The sequence below is a fragment of the Lipotes vexillifer genome, unplaced genomic scaffold, assembly GCF_000442215.2.
Source record: "Lipotes vexillifer unplaced genomic scaffold, Lipotes_vexillifer_v1.1 scaffold311, whole genome shotgun sequence".
Classification (NCBI taxonomy): Eukaryota; Metazoa; Chordata; class Mammalia; order Artiodactyla; family Lipotidae; genus Lipotes; species Lipotes vexillifer.
In genome coordinates this window covers 5,746,472-5,770,615 of record NW_006791012.1, presented here as the reverse complement: position 1 = coordinate 5,770,615, position 24,144 = coordinate 5,746,472, and the positions used below count along the sequence as shown (strand labels likewise).

The following is a 24,144-nucleotide window of genomic DNA, read 5'->3' as shown; positions in this document are numbered from 1 at the left end:
GCGTACCGCAAAAAAAAAAAAAAAAAAAAAAAAAGGAACCTCACTGAATGAACTTCTCAAAGATGGTCCCTAATGGGAAGGGAATTTAACACAGAGGAAGAGAAGAAATTCAAGAAAAAAAAAGTTTGGTGAGGGAGCATAAAAAAAAATCAATGTTTTCTCATCTTATTTCCTCTTCTGTGGGTATGGAAAATATGTAGGATTTACTCTTATTACAAACATTTTCCCAAGCGTCTGTATATAGCAGAGCTGAGTATGACTTAGTATTTTAAAGATTTAAAAATACTTTTTAAAAGGGAAAGTTTTATTGTTAATGATTAACAAAAGATTGAGAGTGCCTATTTCCAGATTGTAAGTTATCATTGGTTTGGGTTTTTCCTTATCATTTTCAGTATGTTCTAGTTTTATAAATGAAAATATTATGGTATTTTAATTGGGAGTAAACTACTTTTATAAAGACATTTAACAATAATTCTTCTTTCATTTAGATCAAATCCTTTTTATGAACCTAAACCAACTCCTCCTCCAAATAATTTGGTAAGTCCAGTTCAAGAACTGGAAACTGAAAGGAGAGTAAAGAGAAAAGTCCCGGCCCCACCAGCCGTCTCACCAAAGACAGGAGGAGTAAATGAAAACACAGTTATGTCTGCAGGAAGAGATCTCTCCACTTCTCCTAAGGTAGGAGTTTAATCTTAGTAAAACATGTATTAGTGTTTGCTTGTTTTCCCCATGCAATTTAATTCAAATTAAGAAAAGTCATTATTAGCTATTTTTGATGATATAAAAGTAAAATATAAGTAAATCCATTATACTGCAACATTGTATATACGTTTGGGAGTCTATAAATTTATGGTACAGTATGGAATGGATATTTTGGGTTAAGATTTGTTTTTAAAATGCTGTCTTGAAATCAGAGGAAGAAAGGCATTAGGATTGTAGCATTGTTGCTTTGAAGAAAGGATACTTTAAAACATCTAGGCATGAGAAACAGCTTACTCTAATACAGAGGAAGATGTAGAAATCATCTTTTGATAAACGTACTAGAAAGGTTGAGGCTCAGTGCAGAGAAATACTTTGCCAAAGAATATCAGTATTGTCATTTTGGTTTATGTCAGATTACAGTTTTGGCCTTATTGTCATTCTTTTTTAGAAATATTAATGGATAATAACTTCATGGAAAGGTGAAGCACAGTGTTGAAACAAAGTCTAAAGCTTTTAAATGGTTTGACTGCAAATAGTATATCTTTCATGTGTAAGCTAGAGATGTTGGATTTAGCAAGTTTTTTGAGGTAAATAACTCATGACCATACTCATGAGTGTTTTGTTGTTGGTGTTGTCACCATATAACATTATTTAATTCTCACAGGTAGTTAGGGGGGAAATGAGATGAGCTTGACCTCAGAGGGATAAAGATCACGGGTTCCCCAGCCAGTAGACAGGATTGGAACTGGCATTTCCATTAATTATGTGCTATCTGGACCATATTCCACCTCAGGTGCCTGGGCTGCTGCTTTTCTCAAGGGCATCAAGTTTCAGTAGTTCCTCTTGGATTTTATAGTTCATTCTGTGGCTTTCATTAAATGCCAGAGTTCTGAAATAGTTTGTTTGCTTTCATTTTCATTGTTTCAGAGGGAGAGTGAGTGAGTTCACTGAGGTCCTCACTGCCATTCTAGAAGTCAGTCTACAGGTGTGTTTTTATACCAGCTGTTTTTTAACTGTGTGAAACTTTAGGAGGAGCAATTAGGACTAAATTCTGTCTTGCTGTTGTCTAGGGAAAGTGGAGGTGGGGTCTATAAATGAAAGCAGCAGATAGTAGAAATATAAAGCAAAGGAGAGGGTCAATTCCTTTACCCATGAGAGCAAAAATAAAGACAGTAACTGAGGCATTACTCAGAATCAAGAAGCTATGTAGGAGCTTTATCCATTCTAACCATCAAGAATGCCTACACCTGTCCCTTGTTTCCCTGAATCTCTGCTCCGTTGCCTACTCCCCTGCCCCATCCCCCTTCTGTAGTCCATTGAAGTTTGAAGCTAATCATGAAATCCTAATCCCTTTATAGGGGAATGGAACGGGACTTAACAGTACTTTGTGTGCCAGGCAATGTTCTGTTACTTCATTTGATCAGAACAGCCTGAGAAATACATACCATTATCTCCTTTTTACATATGAGAAACTGAACTTTAGTTAAGTAACTTGCTCAAAGTGATAAAACTAGTATTGACAGTGCCAGGATTAAAATTGAGGTCTTTTAAGTCTAAAACCCATGTTTCCCATTGTGCTGTTCTATGTCTAGAGAGGTATTTCCAGTTCCAAGTTGGAACTCTAAATTCTGTTTTCCATAGAAACATGGTTACACACGGTGATTAAGTTCTGTTGTAGAAAAGTATAACATAGCTATTTTTTATATTATTTTGAGGATAGTGTTCCATTGTAGACACATTATGGAATAAATGATGTTTGTGGAGAAAGCTGAGCATTTTACCACCATGCTTCTCTTAGAAAATGCCTCATCATGTTCAGACACAGACAGTAGAAACACAATCAATCATATGCACAGTAATCTGCTGGTCTGGAAGTTAGTTTGGATAACTCAACTATGTGAAACACAACTGTCAAAGATTACTTTAAAAAAAGATTGCTGGGCTTCCCTGGTGGCGCAGTGGTTGAGAGTCGTCCTGCCGATGCAGGGAACATGGGTTCGTGCCCTGGTCCGGGACGATCGCACATGCCGCGGAGCGGCTGGGCCCATGAGCCATGGCCGCTGGGCCTGCGCATCCAGAGCCTGTGCTCTGCAACGGGAGAGGCCACAACAGTGAGAGGCCAGCGTACCGCAAAAAAAAAAAAAAAAAAAGATTGCTGATATATTATTAAATGAAAAAACAAAGTGCATAACAGAGTATAGTATGATAGCTTCTGTATACATAAAGTTTTATTTAAAAGGCTTTATTCACACATATATATAGACACACATACACACTCATATACCTTATGGAAGGAAACACAAGTAACTTAATAGTGGTTACATTTGAGGAGAAAGGTCTTGGTGTAATGGTGGGTATGCACAAGATTGAAGAAGCCATTTCTTTTCCTTTTTTACCTTTCTATGTTGTTTAAATTTTTTAACTTTATAAATGTTTTTCTTTTCTCTTTGTTTGTTATACTCAGAGGTTACTGAGTAATGAGATCATGGATCTTTTTTGTTGTTGCCTTTTGTGCAAGATACCAGATGACATTCCCCCAAAAAATTCATCCTTCAGAATATAAGAAGTCACTCTTAGATTTGACCAGTGGTATTAGTTTGGGGGTGGCCTGGGGTTCCATCAGATACCTCAGTGTTGTGCACTGGAAACCAGGTATAGAGGCTTAGCAGCAGGTCACTAGGCCCACTGTTCCACTTCCATGGCACAAACCTTTTTATTTTTTATATTTATGTAAGATTTCACTTGCAAAAAAAAAAAAATGGACCATTGCCAAACCAAAAAAGAAAAAACAGAAATTGGAAGCTACTAACTACACAATTATGTATGAGATAAGGAAGAAGGTTTGAATCAATGGTATACTGACAATGATAAAAGATGATAAATGACAGCTGAGAAAACATAGTGGTATGGGGCTTATTCGTCGTAGGAATAGACCTGTATATATATCCAAGTAGTCCTGAAGACTTTGCAGTATTAAAGCTTAGTAAAATAATTGACCATTTTGGCAACCTTGAGTCAACATGAGAGTCTTATTATGCTTTGTGTACAATATTCTGTTTAGGAAAGCAGGAAAGTGTCATAAAAATATTTCCATTAAAATTAGAGTTCTGATGCTTAAAAAGGTTTGCTTCTTGGTCAGTTATTCTCCTTATTTGTAAACTGAAAAGGAGGCAATAGTTCAAATAAAGCTTTTGAAAAAAAAACAGACTGAAATTTTAGTTGAATAATAAAAGGATATTTACACCACAGTTGTTTTAGATAACAAAATGCCAAACTGCACTCAGTGGCAATTGGCTGCAGAGGCTATTCAGTGTCATAGAACAAGTGCTTAGCCAGATGATTAATTTCCCCCACCTGTCACCTGAAACTACTTATTTTTAAGAAAATTTATGAAGAAGAACCAAGACCAGGATTTAAACAAAGAGATAATTTTATTTACAATATTTACAGTATTGTAAATTAAATTCAAACTAACCCCCTAAAGGCAATTAAAGACCCCTCACTGGTATAGATCGACATAAACTCCTCACTTTAGACCATTGATTTCTGCATTTGTAAAATAAGAAGACCATGAAACTTTTTAAGACAACTTAGGACAAAAGACCAATATTTAGGGAAGTAACCTGACATTCAGAGCACAAGCATGCAATAAAATAAAATGATAAATTAGGCTCAATGGTGGCTGATCACCATTTACTGACTGTGAATATAAGTTAATAAGTATATAACTCTGAACTCCTAGATATGATTCATACAATTTAGTATAAAGTGCAAGTCAGGTTATGAGAGCTTAGGAACATAAGTGAAATTGTTGCCAAATACATCTGCAAAGGTATATATTAAGAACTGTATACCCAATTCCATAAAAATCACAATATTAACAGCCAACTATCAATGACAATAAAGAATTCACAAGAATTACACTTAGGCTTATGATAACATGGAGAGGAGTCTCCCTGCACATTCAATGATGAAATGAGCCTGGTCACATGGAGAAGGGCTCACTCAAAGATCCTGATTAGTACAGCTCTAGTGATTGACCATGCTACTTCTGTCCACTTACTCCATCTCTAAAAGTGAAAACCTCATTCATATCTCAAGACCCAGCTAAGTGACTCAAGCCCTCACTCATATTCTTACCTCTTTCTAGAAAGCGCTGGTAGAGACCCAAGTTTTATACTTGGATGTTTTTGAGTACAGATTGCAGAAACTGTGAGAAGCCCAGGGTAAACCAAAGTCAGACAGTAGTCCCCTTGATTGATTCTACCAGCAATTTCAAACCACAAAGCAAACACCCTTTTCAGTTTTTATACATAAAGGCCTCCTTCTGGAACATTCTTTACCTCCATTTCTGTCTGTGCAAAACTGTGCAGAATGGTGCCTATGGGCCATTCATGCTGAAATACAATAAGCACACAGCCAAACTATTAATTTCCTCACATGTAAGTTGAAAATGCCTCACATGTAAGTTGAAAATGCCTCATCTTCCAAAGAAAATCATTAAAAGATGCAGATCAAAATTTAATTGACTACAATAGTTTATAAAATAAAATGCTACACTGCATTCAGTGATGGCTTGCAGAGGGTGAGATAAGGGTAAGCTTAACTTACCTGTAAAGTTTTTATTTACTGGAATACCTTACTTACCAGAATACCCTGTTCCTCAATAATACAGAATAAATAGGGCACAGCTGTATGTATCACCTGTTCTATTGGTTAGTATTCTTTTGGTTATGACTAATAGAAACAAGCCATTTTGTTGATTTTTTTTTCTTAAGCAAAAAGGATTACTTGTTACAAAAACACAAGGAAATTTTTGCAGAACTGTAGGTAGAAGACACAGCTGGTTCTTTCAGACTGCAAAGGGCTTTTAAGTGGGTTACTGCTACTGTGCATTTGTCAGATTTGCCCCATTTGTGCACCAGGGCTGAGATTAGAGTTGAGGCAAGGCAGTGCCTAGAGCATAAGATTTAAGGAGGCATTCACTTTTAGGGTGGTGCAGATGCAGAGTTTCATTTGCACCCCCTGTGAAGAAGTGTCTCCTTAAATTTTGTGCCCCACGAGCCTCTCTTGCCTTGCCCTAATCAAGGCCCTACAGTGCACATGTCCAAATATATTTTAGAATTGACATTGTAGGTGCCAAAAAAAAAGTTTCTCAATAACCTCACCAGTAATTCTATGCTCTGAAAACTACCATACCTTTTCAGACAACATTGTGTTAACATAGTAAACTGATTTTGAAGGGAATACTATTCAACTTTTGATAGCTTGGGTTTTTTTGTTTGTGGTTTTTGTTTTTTGTTTTTGCATTCTACCATACTGTTTCTAGACTTCTTTCTGCTCAGTTGCAGAATTTACCTCTTGATTTTTCTGACGGTATTCAGTGGAAGAGATAAAATGTTACATTTTGCTTAAAGAAACAAACCATGATTAGGGTGCTTGCCTTTTGAAACAAATTTTGTAGAGTAATTACGTGTGATTTTGAAAAGTTGGTCTTTTATGTCGCTATATTCCAGAGTAACTAAATAGGTGCCTGTTACAGTTTTCCAGTTGAGGATTGGGGAAAAAAAGTGCCAACACATAGAAAAAGAACCTGAATAAGGTAAATAATTTGAGCACGTTAATGACTCGGTTTGGCTTGTTTGCTAAAAGCTTTATAAAGGCTAAGGAGTTAGCAATAAATGGTGAATTGAGTGTTATTGATGTATATTGGCAGGATCACTTTAGGATACATTACTGATGATAAATGTGAAGGAAGCGCTGATTAGCTCACCCTTTACTGCATGAAGAGGAATATATTTAGAGCACTTGAACAGATTCATACAAACTATGACAGAACCCTTCTCAGTTCCCAGTATTGGATAAATTTTACTCCATAATAATAAGAAACAAACAAAAAAAAAAAAAAGAAAGAAAAGAAAAGACCCTCAACAGCATGCACAGCAGGGCCAGGACTAGGGTGAGGCAAGAGAGGCAACTAGGGTGCATAATTTAAGGAGCCACTAACTCTCAGGGTAATGCAAGTGTAAACATGGCACTTGTTTAAACCCCAGAGTTAGTGTCTCCTTAAATTTTGGCAATAGATGCCTGATTCATAAGTGGACACTCACAATGTTATGTGTGAACCTGAAAATGAGTGCCTCCTTAAATTTTGTAAATAAATAAAATAAAATAAACTGGTCAAGAAAAGGGGACTGATCCTAGCATCAGAGCAAATGACCTTCTGTAAAACAAACTTAGCACAGAAACAAAAGTTTTTTTAAAAGGAACTTCTAATCAGTATTTATAGTGTGACTTGTTTGGACATTCTACTAATGAATTAAACAGGGGCAAGTACCAAAAATAATGATCTGAGACAAATTATTAATCATGGGTGAATCTAGATTAATAATATATGGGTTTTTATTGTACTATATTTGCAACTTTTCTGTAGATTTGAAAAATTTCCCCCCAAAATAGTAAAAAGTAATCATTTGAGAATAGGAAAGATATCTTGGATATGAAAAAGCATAATTTTCTAATTTTAAACTTATAAACAACTGATAGTATATTGCAGAACATCAAATTAATGAGTTAGAAAACAAACTTGAAAATTCTCTTTAGAATTCAAGGTGAAAAGATGAAGAGGTTAAAATTCTGGGAGGAAAAATAAAGAATAGAGTCAGGAGATTCACTATATTTATAGTAGGGTTATAGAAATAAGAATAAAAAGAGGGAAATAATTTACCAAAGAGAGAGAAAAGAATTTATGAGCCAGAGAAAGATTTGAGTCTTAGATTAAAAGCACTCACAAGGGGCTTCCCTGGTGGCGCAGTGGTTGAGAGTCCACCTGCCAATGCAGGGGACACGGGTTTGTGCCCCGGTCCGGGAGGATCCCACGTGCCGCGGAGCGGCTGAGCCTGCGAGTCCGGAGCCTGTGCTCTGCAACGGGAGAGGCTGCAACAGTGAGAGATCTGCGTACCGTAAAAAAGCACTCACAAGTACCAGGCAAGATGAATGGAATGAGATCCAAACCTAGACATATTCCAATAGTACTTTTAAATTTGAAAGGCAGGTTACCTACAAAGGGAAGATTTTACTATCAGATGCTTTTATAACATTAAATGCTGGAGACAGTGGAGCATGTTTACATAATTAAAAAAGAATAAATACCTGTAAAAGGTTTGAAACACATCAAATATATAAAAATTCATGATTTTGTAATGTTAATACCAAAATAGTTGACTTTTGAAGTTGCTAGGACACCAACTCATTATTGTGTAAATTGATAAATAAAGGAAAAAGATCAAGTACTCATCTTGACTTTTCTCTATAAAATGTATTTCAAGATAATTAAATAATTGGTGAGGGAAAGTTCTTCCTCATACAACAATTTTAGCTATGAAATACAGATAGACTGATGTCATTGGAAAACTCACCATTTCATAATCCCTAATGAAATAATGGATCTAGCAACAGTCAGCATGGCTGATAAAATCATTAGTGGAAAGGTTTTATAATAGATGAATGGATCAGGCTGATACTTAACTGTAGTGATCTGCAGCGATCAATCTTTTTTTTTTTTTTTTTTCTGCGGTACGCAGGCCTCTCACTGTTGCGGCCTCTCCCGTTGTGGAGCACAGGCTCCGGACGCACAGGCCCAGCGGTCATGGCTCATGGGCCCAGCCGCTCCGCGGCATGTGGGATCCTCCCGGACTGGGGCATGAACCCATGTCCCTTGCATCGGCAGGCAGACTCTCAACCACTGCGCCACCAGGGAAGCCCCTGTAGTGATCAATCTTAATGTAATTAAGAGTAAGACAGGCATTTTGTGCTTCCTGATACATTGCAATAGCAAGTATATAGGACTACCATAAGTATACTTGCCAAGAATTAAACTGAGATCTAGTCAAGCCACTGTTATAATAACTACCAGATTACAAGAAATACTGAGTGGTAGAGGAGCATGTTAAATGGCACCATGGAGATAAAATCAACCAAAATGGAATGTGGGAAATTCCTTAGTAACTTTTGAACTTGCATCCACTTAATTACATATTCTCAAAACAGACAGAACTAACTTTGAAAGAACACAGAAAGAAACAAGTAGTCCATATCATAGTGAGAAATTATAGCACATCTCTCTCTATAATTGATGGAATAGGCCAACTAAAAAATATCAGTAAGATTTAAAGACTCAACAATTTTGACCTCATAAAATACTACACCATAGAATTCATTTCTTTACAGAGAGTGACTATATTTTAGGCTCTAAAGTAAATTTTCAACAAACTTCAGAGGGTGGGAATTATGTTTTCTGCCCAAAGTGCAATTAATGTAGAAGTTGATAAAAAAAAAAACAATAGCTAGAGCAAACCCATATATTTGAAAATTAATATATATACTTTCAAATAAACTATAGGTCAAAGAAGAAATCATAACAAGATAAACTGTAAATCCAATGAGAATTTTTGGTTTTACTACTTGATGTGTTGAGGAGGAAGATATTTATAATCAAACTGAACTCCTTTAGTCGTTTCTATGTTGGTTTTATGTTTACTTAAACTTCTTACTTGGCACTGTTTTTTAATACAAGTCCTAATTTGCAAGGCTTGAAGAACAAGCCTGACATGCTTGAACTTGGAGAAGCCTCAAAAACAATCACAGTACAATTGAGTTAACGGAGCAACTAGATATCATAAAATGGCTTAATATTCCTTTTACTGTCTGTTTCCATGGCATTCAAGCAAGAGTTTAGGACATATTTTCAATAGTAGTAGATATTCTTTAACCAGCTTATGTACAGGAGGCCAAACTACTGTGGGATATGTAAACTCTTTAATACCTGGATTAACAGTTGTAATCTAAGGATTAATATATACACTATATATTGTCTTCATTAGTGCCATTTTCATTGAGGGTGTGTGAGCATATTCTTTGAAAACCTGCGTGTAGTTAGATCATTACATTAGGTCTTAAGTGTGTAACCCAGGAATCTTTTGTATCCTTTAAAAAAAAAAATTATAATATCGCTCAACATAGTGCTGCAGAAAGAAGACTTTAAAGTTAGATAAACCCCTCTAATAATGATCTTATTGAAAAGCAAAGCCAATAATTGAAAATACATTGTGAATAAATTAATAATTTGAGAATGTAAACTTATAAAGTATTTGATACTTTAATAAGTAAGTTTGTAGTACTACTTTACAGTAAAATATATTTCTGTTCTAGTACTAAATTCCACAGTTTGGGACCATTCTCATGCCCAGAATGCCTCGTGAAGCTCAAGAAATAATTGTTTATCTGTACTACATCAGAATTCCTAATTCTAAGATGTATTAATTTGGATAAAAATCCTAAAGCTATTTCTCCACCTCCACCCCCACCAGCAGCAGTCGATGCTATTGAAGTGGAAACTCTTTAGTGTTTATCTGCTTACCTCCTTACTGCTTTGGAAAAGTTAGGATTTAACATAGCTGGGCTTTTTTTTTTTAACAAGGACCATCCACATTTAACTTCTTATATTAAACCTCTTAAGTACACAAAACAGAAGAACCTCAGATAATTGAGTGATTAGTATAAGCAACAGAGTTTATTTTTAATTTTAATAGAAAACAGTTTATTCTTTCATGTACTCACAGTAACTCGAATATTAAACAGAGATCTTCATTTGGCCTGACTTCAATGTGCACTTAAGATTTTCACACAAGGTAAAAAAGTTTTTTCCATCATATATTGTTCCCCTTATATATATTTGTTTAAAACATGTTAATATTTTTAATTTACTTAACAAAACTTCACCTTATACAGCAGATGTTACCTTCATTTCAGCCCATACTATTCTCACAAATTTAGAATTGACTAAAACAAGTAAAATCTTTTTAATATAGATATTATTTTACTTATTCGCTTTTTTTTCCCAGAAAAAGTGTGCTTCCTATAGAACACCTCTAAATTTTTTTGGAAAGAAAAAATTACTTTAAAATACATACTTATTTAATACAACTTGACATACCATGTCCTACGCATTACCAATTCTGTATTTATGATATTTGAATGATGAGGCTTTAGAGTATACATAACCAAAGATGCTACTAGTACATTTCTTAATTTTGAAAATATTAATTCAGACACATGAGAACTTTATAATTTCCATGAGCAGCAACCATAACTTTGATAAACATTAGCCATAAAAAGACATTCATGGAAATTTTTAAAAGATAGTTTTCAATAGAAGTGTCATTTCTATATGACTCTGAAGTCAAGCTTTTAGTTACTCTGAAGGAAGCATCAACAGTAGTCTTACACTAATTCTTAGCTTCCTAACACCTCAAAAGAAGGCAAAAGCTAAATGAACAGTATAAGGTTTGCCAAATAGTTCAAAATAAAATTTCCTTTGAGTGCCATAATTAAATTATATTTATCATTAAGACATCATTAATAACCTGAGTATTTTCATTATAAGAAATACGCTCATGTAAGTACATTTGTATAATGTTTTTAAAGGGTATGAGATGCTAAAGTGCTGTAAAATAGAATCTGAAAACTTCTTAAGAGTTAACCTCTTTTGATACTGGGTTAGAGACAGCAGTCATTTGGAATGCTACAGCAAGCAGTTCAGCAGTACTCATTGCTCCTCTTACTACAATATGAACATGAAGTAAAAATAAATTATTTATCCTACTAAAATCATATTATTTATCTTAAAATTTGCCAGGACAAGGGGCAGTGTATTTCCAATAAATATTTGTTAATGATAGGTTAATTGCTTTTGCTTAGGTGAGAAATAAACCAATTCAAAAATGGATGAAACAGAAAACAAAAAGGATAATTATATTTCTTTTTCTAAGAAAGAAGTGTTATATAGAAGTGGCTTTCAAAGTTTTTTTTTTTTTGGATGGGGAGGGTGAGGTTAGAGGGAGTCTACTAAACACAAAACATCTTAAAAGACATCTGGGGACATGCCTGTCCTCATGTGCTACTTCATACATTCATTTTTTATATAGCCCTTACTCTATGCAAGGAACTGTACTATGAACTAGGAGGAAAAACATGACTAAGACGAAGTCTTTGTCTTCAGCTATCTCTCAACCTACCCAATATGGCAGTCACATAAACAAAAAGTATGGTACAGTAAAATTAGGGCTAAAATAGAGATAGGCTAGAATTCTATAAGACCATTAATGAGAGTGTTACTTTATACCGCATTACCTCTTTTCCAAGCACGCCTCATTAGAGGTTAGGAACAGGGAAAGTGTGTGAGTGTGTGTGTGGTGTAGTGTGATGTGTACTGTAGGGCAGTGTATTGGAGGTGAGAGAAGCAGTAGAGATCACAATTGATCTGAGCTATTGAAGGACAATTAGAGTTCACTAGATGAGCAAAGAAAGAAGGAGAAGGCCATTTCAAAAAGAACAGATAGGCAAAAGCATTGAGTTATGAAAGTGCCTAGTTTAAAAGACCATGAGCACTACTGGTGTGATGGAGTACCTGGAGATAAAAGTGGAATCTGGTTCTGAATATTTTTGTGTGTGATTGCTAGAAATTTGGACTTTATTGTGAAGATGGTAGGAATAGTAGCAATCTATTGAAACCAGGTACAGAATGGCATTATTAAAAGGCTTCAGTAGTTTATACACCCAACTGCATGGATGAATCTCAAATGCATTATGCTTAGTGAAAGAAGCCAGACTCAATAGGCTACATTCTATATGATTTCACTTATGTGGCATTTACAAAAGGCAAAACCATGGGGACAGAAATGCCAGTGACATAAACCAGTGATTAACAGGGGGTGAGGGGATACATAGGAATTTGAGGGAGGGATAATGGAGTGGTAGAGGTTATACAACTGTATACATTTGTCACACTTACAGAACTGCCCACTAAGAGGGTGAGTTTTATGGTATGTAAATTCTATCTTAAGGTAATAATCGTAATAATACTAGTAATGGCTATGGAAGCAGAGTAGGCCCTGAAAAAAGAGCCCTCCTGTAACAGAATTAATGGCATTTCCAGAGCAGCTTCTTGTAAGATTCCTTCTCCATTGCCTTATCCCCACTGCCTTCCCTGTCATCAGCTTCTGCTCTTCGCTGTGACTTTTAGCATCAATGACCTCCCTTCATAGATGCTGGCTCCAAGATTATAAAACAGAACCACTGCTTATTCTGTTATTTCCAGGTTGAGCCCTGCACACCCTTGGTTTTTATTTGGTAAAGGAAAGACATGATCAGATTTCAGTAGCATGAAACCTTTGAAGACAGTAAGTAAAGGATAGAGAGTGATGAACCTGAAGACAGGGATATAGATATGAAAGTTTTATAATAGTCTAGGCTAGAAGTCATGGCGGTCTGAGTCATCGAGCAATGCAGTGAAGAGGGAATGAAAGGGTGAATAAAACTATAGTTAGAAAAGACAAAGCTAAAGAACAGGGCCTGAGGGAGAAAAGGGAAGAATAAGAATCAAGGATGATTCAGTGGTTTCTAGCTTGGGCAACTGGTTGTATTGCTCATTTCACTCATTCAAAAAACATTTATTGAGGACTGAACTATACACTTAAAAAATGGTTAAGGGCTTGCCTGGTGGTGCAGTGGTTGAGAGTCCACCTGCCGATGCAGGGGACACGGGTTCGTGCCCCGGTCCGGGAAGATCCCACATGCCGCGGAGCGGCTGGGCCCGTGAGCCATGGCCGCTGAGCCTGCGCGTCCAGAGCCTGTGCTCTGCAACGGGAGAGGCCATAACAGTGAGAGGCCCGCGTACCACAAAAAAAAAAAAATGGTTAAGCTGGTAAATTTAATGCTGTGTGGGTTTTTTTTTTAACCACAATTAAAAATTATATTTTTTGAGTACCCACAGTGTGCCAGACATTATGTTAGAATACTGGGTATAACAGATGTGGTTTCTGACTTCCAGAGGTACTACAAAGTGAACCCATAAGTATATACCTGAAAATCATGGTAAGTGCTTTGGAGGAAAAGAGCAGCATACTATAAGAGAGAGAATGATGGTAGACCCATTAAGAGATAGTAAGGAGACAACAGCAGGAAGAGTAGGGCATAAGAATTCCAGGTAGCATGTATGAAGGCCCCAAAGCAAGAAATAACTTGTCGTGTTTAAAGAACTGAAAGAAGGTCCATGTAAGTGGAGTGTAGTGAGCAAGCAGCAAGTGATGTTGTACAAGTTTGGAGAGGTGGGTACTGCCCAGGTCCTGGAGGATCTCATGGGCCATAGTATTGAATATTAAACCATATGTGGTGGAAGGCCCTTGAAGTTGGAGTGTGTGTGCATGTTACGTGTGTGTTGAGAAAAAGGCAGCATGATTTTTAACCTCACGTTCTGCCTTAGGTTTTAACAAATGAACCTGTCCCTGCCTTTATCCAAGGATCACCCACCCACCAACGTGTATTAGACCCATACCCCTGGTCTGCTCAAGAGTTTTGACCCTGGTTTTATCACTCTCCTTCCTGCATTAGTTCCTTACTCTGGGCCTAACCAATTAGCTTACAAATAAAGTATGATATAGTCCATCTTAAAAAAAACCCTAAACTTTCTAGATATCACATGTTCTTTCAACTACTTCCCAATTTCTCTTCCTTCTTCTGAAAAGTTTTCTACACTCATCATCTCTGGTTCTTTCAGTCCACTCCAAACAGGCTTTTATTCCTACTTCTAACATTTGAAACTTCCCTGGTTAAGGTCATCTCCAACTTGCCAAATCCAGTGGTCAATTTTAGTCCTTATCTCATTGATCCCTTAATGTAGCTGATTATTATTTCCTTTTAGAAAATGTTAGTGGAGTTGTTTTAGCCAGGTAATATATTAACATGGTTCAAAAATCAAAATAACATAAAAAGATACACGTCAGGAAGTCTTGCTACCACCCCTGTCCCCATTCACCATACTACACTCCTCTCCACCCCAGCTTCCTAAAGATAATCACTCTTATTAGTTTTTTGTGTGTTCTCCCAGTGGTTTTTACACCAATACAAGCAAATCTAAATATTTTTTTCTTAGTCTTTTCCTTTTTTGCCCCAAAGGTAACATCCTATAAATACTGTTCTGCCCTTTAATTTTGCTCTTTTAACTTAACAGTATATCCTGGAAATCTTCCCATTTTAGTATGTGGATAGCATCTTTATTCTGTTTTACATCTCTATTTGAATGTGCCATAATTTATTTAGCCAATTACCCATAGATGGTGTTGTTTCTGGTCTTTTGTTATTCTGAGCAATGCTGCAGTGAAGGACCTTGTATACAGATTATTTCATATATGTTAGATAAATGTCCTGAAGTGAGTCAAAGGATAATGCCTTTGTAATTTTGATATTTATTGTCAAGAGGCCTTCCAAAGGGGAGATGCCATTTTGCAATCAAGTCTAATCCTGTGGTTTAAAATACTATCTATACATTAATATTGGGTTGGCCAAAAAGTTTGTTTGGGTTTTTCCATAAGACGTTATAGAAAACCCAAATGAACTTTTGGCCAACCCAGTATATTCCAAATATGTATATCTAGTTCCAACTTCTCCCTGATCTGTATCTGCTCAACAGCTCTTCTTGTGCAAAATAACTCTTAATTTTCTTTCCAAACTTGCTATTCCCCTGATTTTCCCCATCCCTAGGTAAATGGCACTGCCATTCACCCAGCTGCTCAGGCAGAGAACTTAGGAACCATCTTTTCTCCTTCATTTCCCACACACTGTCTTCCAAATGGAACTTTATGTAGTGATGGAAATGTTTTATATCTGTGCTAATATGTTAGCCACTGTCCACATGTGCACTTACAGTGTAGCTGTGGCTAGTGTGACTAATAAGCTGATTTTTAAGTTTTCTTTAATTTTAATTAATTTTGATACTCATATATAACTAATGGCTACTATTTTGGACAGTGCAGACTTTTTATTCATCAGTAAGTCCTAGAAGTTCCACTCTTCAAAATGTATTCTAAATATGATCACTTCTCACCATCGCCCCAACTCCACCGTGGTATATTCCACCATACACTCTCTCCCAGATTACTTCAGTAGCTTCCCAATTATCTCTATGCTTCTACTTATGTACCCTTTCCACAGTCTATTTTCTACACAGTAGGAATCTTTAAAAAATTGTTATTGTTTGGTTTATGATTCATGCAAAAGACTATGAATATACATGTAAGTTATGGATCATAACAATAAAGTGAGCACCATCCAAAGTTAAGAACTAAAACATGACCAATAATGTCAAAGCTACCTGTAATGTTTTCACCCTATCCCTGTGCCTGTGATTGCCTGGGATCTACCTCACCCTGCCAACCACATAGCTGCTAACCATTCTTTTATATGTACAAACCTCTAAATAATATGTTTACTTCAAGCTTTGCAAAAATGGCATTATCCTGTACACCTAAACAATATGTTGTTTAATTTTGTTTTCAACCTTTGCACAAATGCATTATCCTTTGGGCAGACTTCTCTGTTTACTCAATGTTATGTTTTGATGATTTATCCATGTTGTTGTGTGTAGCTATAATTTATTTAATTTTATTGCTATATAATATTCTGTTGCAAGGAGTTTACCACAGTTTATTCATTCTCCTGATGATAAAGAATTTTTCCCTAAATTTCTGCTGCTAGAAATGATGCTGCTGTCAATTTTTTTTTTTTTTTTTTGCGGTACGCGCGCCTCTCACTGTTGTGGCCTCTCCCGTTGCGGAGCAACAGGCTCCGGACGCGCAGGCTAAGCGGCCATGGCTCACGGGCCCAGCCGCTCTTTGGCATGTGGGATCTTCCTGGACCGGGGCACGAACCCGTGCCCCCTGCATCGGCAGGCAGACTCTCAACCACTGCGCCACCAAGGAAGCCCCTGCTGTGAATATTTTTTATAAATCTTGATATACATGTATAAGGGTTTTCTTGGCGTAGTGGTTCTCAACTTTAGCTAGGAAACTTCTAAAAAATATCAATGCTTGGGCTTTACACCAAGCCAGTAAGTTTAAATCTCTAGAAGTCAGAGTTGGACGTCCATTTTGTTTTGTTTTTCTTTAATTAGCCAGATGATTTTAATGTTTAGACAGAATTGATTTCTTGGTTGTTAGGGGTATGCCAATTTTTTAAAATATTTACTTATTGACTTAATTACTTCCTGTGAAAGATAACATATACACAGAGATATACTCAAAACAAAAACATTTTTCTGCCCTTAGAAAATTCTTATCTCAATGTTCAATCCTCAGGTTTTCCTTTATGTGAAAAAAAATATTTTGTGCTCAGCAATTCAATAAAAATTTGTATTTTATGAAGGCTCTGGTTCTTTTGAAATGTAAATATCTCAAGAGTATCTTTTGGAATTGAAAGTCTCACTGGAATGACCTTTTAAAATCATTGATCACATTATGTCACTACCTCATTCCCACTGTTGGCCTCCTATTGCAAAATAAAATCACCATGGCCTACAAGGCCCTACGTGACCTGGTCTTTGCCTTTTTCTCCAACCTTTTTTCCTTCAATCCGCTGCCTTCTTTGTTCTGTTAGAGCCATGCTGGTCTTCTCATCCTCAAGCATGCATAGTTCATTCTAGCCTCAGGGCCTTTATATTTGTTTTTCACTCCATCTGAAGCATCTCTTCTCAATGTCACATCTCTAAGGAAGCTTTCCCTGACTACCCTATATAAACTATCCCCCTTTTCTCAGTCACTGTTTTCTACCTAGATACTTTATCATCTTTTTTCCCCCACTGCTCTATGAGCTCCATTTTTCATTTCTATGTCCTTAGAGCCTAGCATGGGTGTGTAACATGTAGTAAGTGCTCAATAAATTCTTTTGGATGGATGGATAGATACATGGGGGGAGGAAGGGAGGGAGGGAGGAAGGAAGGAAGGAAGGTCATCCTGGCTCTGCCTTTAATAGAGAAAGAGAGTATGAGAAGATAAGTTTGTGTTTAAGAAAGTGAATTCAGTTTTAGACAGTTTTAAGCTTCTTCCATTCTTTCTTCTCCCTTTCTTCCATCTGAAACGTGCACCTACACGTAGATGGCAGAACAGTAGAATTGGTCTTACCTTTTCCAGGGATCAGCATGGTGTACTATTTTGTGAAATAGGACAATTAAAATGAAATTGATGTACAGGGCTTCCCTGGTGGCGCAGTGGTTGAGAGTCCGCCTGCCGATGCAGGGGACACGGGTTCGTGCCCCGGTCCAGGAAGATCCCACATGCCACGGAGCAGCTGGGCCCATGAACTATGGTCGTTGACCCTGCGCGTCTGGAGCCTGTGCTCCGCAACAGGAGAGGCCACAACAGTGAGAGGCCCGCGTACCACAAAAAAAAAAAAAGAAAGAAACTGATGTACAAAACAAAAATGCAAACTGTAAGAAAATGACCCTTAAACCTCTTTCAAAGATGTCTGAGCTCAGGGTGATCAGGAGGTGTTGGCCTGTTGAAGCTTCCCGGGAGAAAATTCGTTAATTGTCAACTTCACAGAGAAGATATTTCAGTCTTGAATTGAGGATCTGAGGGGTCTCCCCTGTGTCAGAACAACATTGAGAACAAGGGCACAGGGGCTGAGACAGGGACATCATCCCTGGGACAGGGATGTTGGTAAGTCCCATGTGGAGAAAGTAAAACTGGCTTCAGTAGTCTCTTAAGATTCATGCTGTATTTTAATAGGGAAATAGGCAACATAAACATTTTATCATTTTCTAGTATCTCCTCTCTGCCAGTCCCTTTACTTAGAGTAAGGAATCTTTCCCTCCAGATTCACCATGTGTGGTCTCTCACTAAGGCAGGGTATATATGAAAGCACACAGCCGTGCTAAAAGTTTTTGGGTGTGAATTTGGAGACTGGGTATGAATTAAATGACAGCAGGTAACATTAGACTTGGAGTAGGAACACCTGCCACTTGTTCCCTCACAAATATTTTATATTCACACATACTGGAGTTCCATGCTGAGACCATCTAGAAGAATCACGAAGATGATGGTGGTTCCCAACTGCTAGGATCATAAAAGTTCTTAAGAAAATTATGGAATGAAACGTTTAAGACTCTTTGATACAGAATTTTTACCTTGGTTTATCTGTGTCTATTTCCATACGAAGTGAACATTGCTTCAAAGAAATATAACTGCTGACCAGTTGACAGAGTTCTCTTTGCATAATAACAATTCCTTACATTTATGAAGTGGTTTATAATCTCTAAAACATTTAAATATGCACGATTTGTTTTATTCTCTATACAAAACCATGAAATAAGTAGGGTGTGTGCTGTTTTCCCTGCTTAAAAAATAAGGAAACAGGCAAAGTTTAGGTCATTCAGTACATCACACACTTTCTAGTGTGAATGTGCCATACTGCAGGCAAATACAAATTTGTAAACAGATTTACTGAGTAATTACTTGCTAAAAAGAGCCTTTTATTTATAAAAATAGAATTTGGAAGGCCTCTTTTAAGTAGTAAACTTTGCTAATACATTTAAGGATTCTATAATGCATTAACTACTAGACCCAAAAGGCTGGAAAACAGAGAAATCATGGTCTGATAAGCCACTATCAATATAAGAAAAATTGAAAGTAAAGGCTAAATATTTAGCCTAAAATTGCATCATTGAGAAAGTATGATTCAACAAACAAAACTGATTTACTCGCAGGCTTTTTAAAAAATGGGGTATCTTATTTAAAATGGGGAAATTTTTGTCTTTATTTTTACATCCTTTGAATTTTATCTAGAGTTTTGTGTCTCAGAATTTGAGAAATTATACTAAAGTATATTGATGAGCTTGCTGACAAATGATGTTATTTCGTTTATATTTATTCTCATATACTTTGCTGTCAACACAAAACTGCATTAAAATATTTTCTTGGAAAATATATCTTCTTTTTTTTTTAATGTTGAGCCTTCTTTTAATTTATTTATTTTTATTTTTGGCTGTGTTGGGTCTTCGTTTCTGTGTGAGGGCTTTCTCTAGTTGTGGCAAGCGGGAGCCACTCTTCATCGCAGTGCGCAGGCCTCTCACTGTCGTGGCCTCTCTTGTTGCGGAGCACAGGCTCCAGACGCGCAGGCTCAGTAGTTGTGGCTCACGGGCCTAGTTGCTCCGCGGCATGTGGGATCTTCCCAGACCAGGGCTTGAACCCATGTCCCCTGCATTAGCAGGCAGATTCTCAACCACTGTGCCACCAGGGAAGCCCAAAATATATCTTCTTTATTAGATTATTTTATACTGTGAAACAGTGACAGCTATTTGACTTTATATGATAAGTAGCTAAGGAATTTTTTTTTAGTCCTGTATTCAGTTTTGCCTTACACTGAAAATCACATTAAGACCAACTACACGATATATTATAGACAAGATTTCTTTTCCTTATTAAGCCATAGGAATAACAGTGACCTTACCCTTGATTACTTGAAACTAATTGAGCTTGGCTCTTCTTAGGTTGGCAGGCATCATTTTTAACTTGGACATAAGCTTGTGTAAGTGTTCCCATATTTTAGTCATGGTGAGTTATGAGCATATTAAAAATAATTATCTTCACCTCATAAATCTTTCTTTAGTCAAGTTTATCTTAGTACTTACTGTAATATTTCTATTAATGTCTCCTAATTTTGGTCAGTTATATATGGATGGCAATAAATTATAGATTTGAGCTATATTTAGCATAGAGAAAAAGGCTAGTGGCATGATGTATGATAGCTGTAGTACATAATAAGTGTCTGTTAAAAAGAGATTTGGGGCACAACCAAACCCATTATTTTGCTGCTTATTGGCATCGGGTACTTCTTTTTTAAGTTGAATACAGTAATTTAGTTTCATTGACAGATTTTGAGAATTGAAAGATTTAGAGATGCCACTCCATGGAGGAACCTAAAAAAAGAAAAAAAAAAAAAAAAGGCTGCATTTGCCAAACACTAATGGTAATGATAGGGTTAGAGTGGATCCTCTGAATTAATTCATGCTTATGAAGGTAGGCGTGATGCGTGATTAGTAATATGAACATTCAACACTTGGTCTAGGAAAAAAGAAACAGCAGTGTACTACCAAAAATCAGGCTTATTATTATAATTGTTATGATGTTTAGCAAATATGGTAGTAATACATATACACAGTTCAAGATTGGAGGCTTCAGGATTGGAGACCTACATGAAATACATCAAATACTTCTGAGACAGTGTGAACACATTAGTTACATATTCCACAGCAGCATTTTTTTGGCCATGTTCAACACTGCGCTTTGCCATCACTCCTCCATTTGTTCAATTCAGGATGACCTTTGCATGAATAAAGTCAAATAGGATTAAGGCAGGAATTTTCAACAATGGAAAAGAGCAACAGATGTAGCCAACTTTGAACGTGGAAGGATTGTTGATGCACTGTTGCTTCAAGGGAGTGTCTACGGTGGGGGGAGAAAGGAAAGGGAAAAGGAAAAGTAAGTTTACAAAATATCAAAAATATGGAAGAGTAAAAAAATAGATCAAAATACCTCTACTGGTCTTTTGTAATTATGATGAAATTATCTTGCAGTTTTAAAATTCCTGTCCTTTAAATAAACTGTTTCTTTAACTTTTTTCCTTTTTGTATTACAAAGATGCAGTTTAGATAAATACATACATACACTTTCAAAAATATGGATGGAAAATGGCTATGGTTAGGAAAGTCAGAATTACTACTAACTGGTATTTGTGAAGGCTACTTCATAAATCATATAGATTCTCTTTTCAAATGATTTAATTTAAAACAAAATCTAAACCTTGGTGTCTATTATATTCATGTACATCCTGGAAGAACTGACTGTTTTAGCATCACTGTCCCCCTGGTTCCTGATAATATTAGTTCCCTAAGTGAGCTATTGTTGTTTGTGGTAATGAGTAATTTTGGAGCTGTAAAGAAGAACCAAAATGAATATAGAAGCATTTAAAACAAAGAGATAATTTTACACTTCAACTATTAATAACTGAAAGTTCTTTAGAAGGCTTAGTGGGAAAGTTTATGAGGAAAAATAAACATGAAATGGTTATATCTGTTTGGTTTATTAAAATTACATGCTAAGTCTTAACATTGTATATAAAATACTTAAACTGCTGAAACTTAATGTAGCATTGTTAGATTAAATTCCTATGAATCTATATAGTAGTTAACTCTCATAATGACTGTAGTTTAGATTAAAAATATGTGAAGGAATGAATGCACATAAGAGTATAGTAACAGAGATATTAATATGTGATTAAAATAAGTGATTAAGCTGAAAAAAATAAAAACACTAATTTGAAAAGATACATGTACCCCAGTGTTCATAGCAGCATTGTTTACAATTGCCGAGATATGAAAGCAACCTAGTGTCCATCAACAGATGAATGGATAAAGAAGATGTGGTGTGTGTGGGTGTGTGTGCGCACACGCACACGTGCATGCACATCCGCACACTGGAATACTACTCAGCCGTTAAAAAGAGTGAAATTTTGCCATTTGCAGCAACATGGATGGGCTTGGAGGACATTATGCTAAGTGAAATAAGTCAGACAGAGAAAGACAAATACTCTATGATATCACTTATATGTGAAATCTAAAAAATACAACAGGGGGCTTCCCTGGTGGTGCAGTGGTTGAGAGTCCGCCTGCCAATGCAGGGGACACGGGTTTGTGCCCCAGTCCAGGAAGATCCCACATGCCGCGGAGCGGCTGGGCCCGTGAGCCATGGCCACTGAGCCTACGTGTCCAGAGCCTGTGCTCCACAACGGGAGAGGCCACAGCAGTGAGAGGCCCGCGTACCGCAAAAAAAAATACAACAAACTAGTGACTATAACAAAAAAGAAGCAGACTCAGATATAGAGAACAAACTACTGATTGCCAGTGGGGAGAGAGAAGCGGGGAGGGGCAGTATAGGAATAGGGGATTAAGAGGTGCAAACTATTAGATATAAAATAAGCTATAAGGAAAAAACAATAATAAGCTATAAGAATATAGTGTACAACATGGGGAATATAGCCAGTATTTTGTAGTAACTGTAAATGGAGTGTAACCTTTAAAAATTGTGAATCACTGAATTGTATACCTGAAACATATAATATTGTACAGCAACTATACTTCAATTAAAAAAATAAGGGGTTAAAATTTTGGGATAAGGAAGAAATCTAAACATTGAAGCAAAAGATCTACTCCCCCAAAGGAGAATCATTCAGCCATAGTTTCTCATCTAATATAAGGTTTTCAAATAGGTTACCGCCCCCAATCTGTGATTTAGCAATGATCATTTACAACTTAATAATACATATCTTCCTTCCACTATCACCAAATCTAAAAAATAATCACTTATCTTTCTAATTTATTTTTTGATTTCTTTTTGCTATTTGAACTACAAGCAGTATAGAGGCTTAGAGGGGAAATAATACTTGTATAGTAATGAAATAACCGTAAAATAGTATACAGAGGGTAAATTATCTTAAGGAACGTGAGATATATGGAATGTGTTATGGAAATTGGGAGAAAGGAAAGACAAGGAAATGTTTCATGGAGGAAGTGACATTTGAACCTATGTCTTACTGGTTTGGTATAACATGGACACAGAAATGGAGGAGGGACATTTTGAGCAGGTGAAATATTACAAGCACTCCCTCACATGAACCCTGTGCAGTGGTCTTTCTTTCTCCAATATTTACAGTTCCCTTCACATGCTTTCTCTTCCATTCCTCTGTGACTGCACATGTAGGCTTTTTTACCTCAAGTTTCCAGTGGATACATTCCTATGCATCCTTTTATTATATTATATTATATTATATTATTTATTTATTTATTTATTTATTTATTTTTGGCTGCATTGGGTCTTCATTGCTGTGCGCAGGCTTCTCATTGCGGTGGCTTCTCTTGTTGCAGAACACGGGCTGTAGGCGCACAGGCTTCAGTAGTTGTGGCCACTTGGGCTCAGTAGTTGTGGCTCGCGGGCTTAGTTGCTCTGCAGAATGTGGGATCTTCCCGGACCAGGGCTCGAACCCGTGTCTCCTGCATGGGCAGGTGGATTCTTAACCACTATGCCACCAGGGAAGCCCCTATGCATCTTTTAAGATCTAACTCAAATGCCTCCTTCTGTGTGAGGATCTCTCCTGTGCCATTAAGTCAGAGACCATACCTCCACTCTTTGTGCTGCTCATTTATTACTCATATTTCTCTGTATTACAGTTGTTCATTTATAGATCTGTCTTCCCTACAAGACTGAGTTTCTAATTTGTATAGCAGATTCCTGGAGTCCTACTACGTGCCAGGCAATGTGGATAGAGTAGTGAACAAGACAAAGCCCTGCCCTTGGGTTGCTCACATTCTAGGGAATTAGAAAGATTACAAATAAGTAAGCACATAATTAAAGAATATAATTTCATATTTGATAAAAAAATACAGCAAAGTAAGATGTTAAAGTGAGTGGTGGCAGGATGGTATTTTAAATAAATGGTCATGAAAGGTCTTTCTGAGAAGGTGATGTTTGAGTAGATTCCTAAATGATGTCAAGGTGT

The 24,144-nt window shown here is 36.6% G+C and overlaps 1 protein-coding gene across 3 annotated transcripts in view; it reads left to right on the top strand.

The window, feature by feature from the left end:
* Window positions 1–24,144, top strand: part of EHBP1 (EH domain binding protein 1) — a 361,704-nt gene that overhangs the window by 177,194 nt on the left and 160,366 nt on the right. For all 3 annotated transcript variants that reach the window (XM_007464127.1, XM_007464125.1, XM_007464126.1), the window contains one exon: window positions 489–678. In XM_007464127.1, the coding sequence (XP_007464189.1) occupies window positions 489–678 (190 nt within the window). The remainder of the gene's footprint in view (window positions 1–488; window positions 679–24,144) is intronic.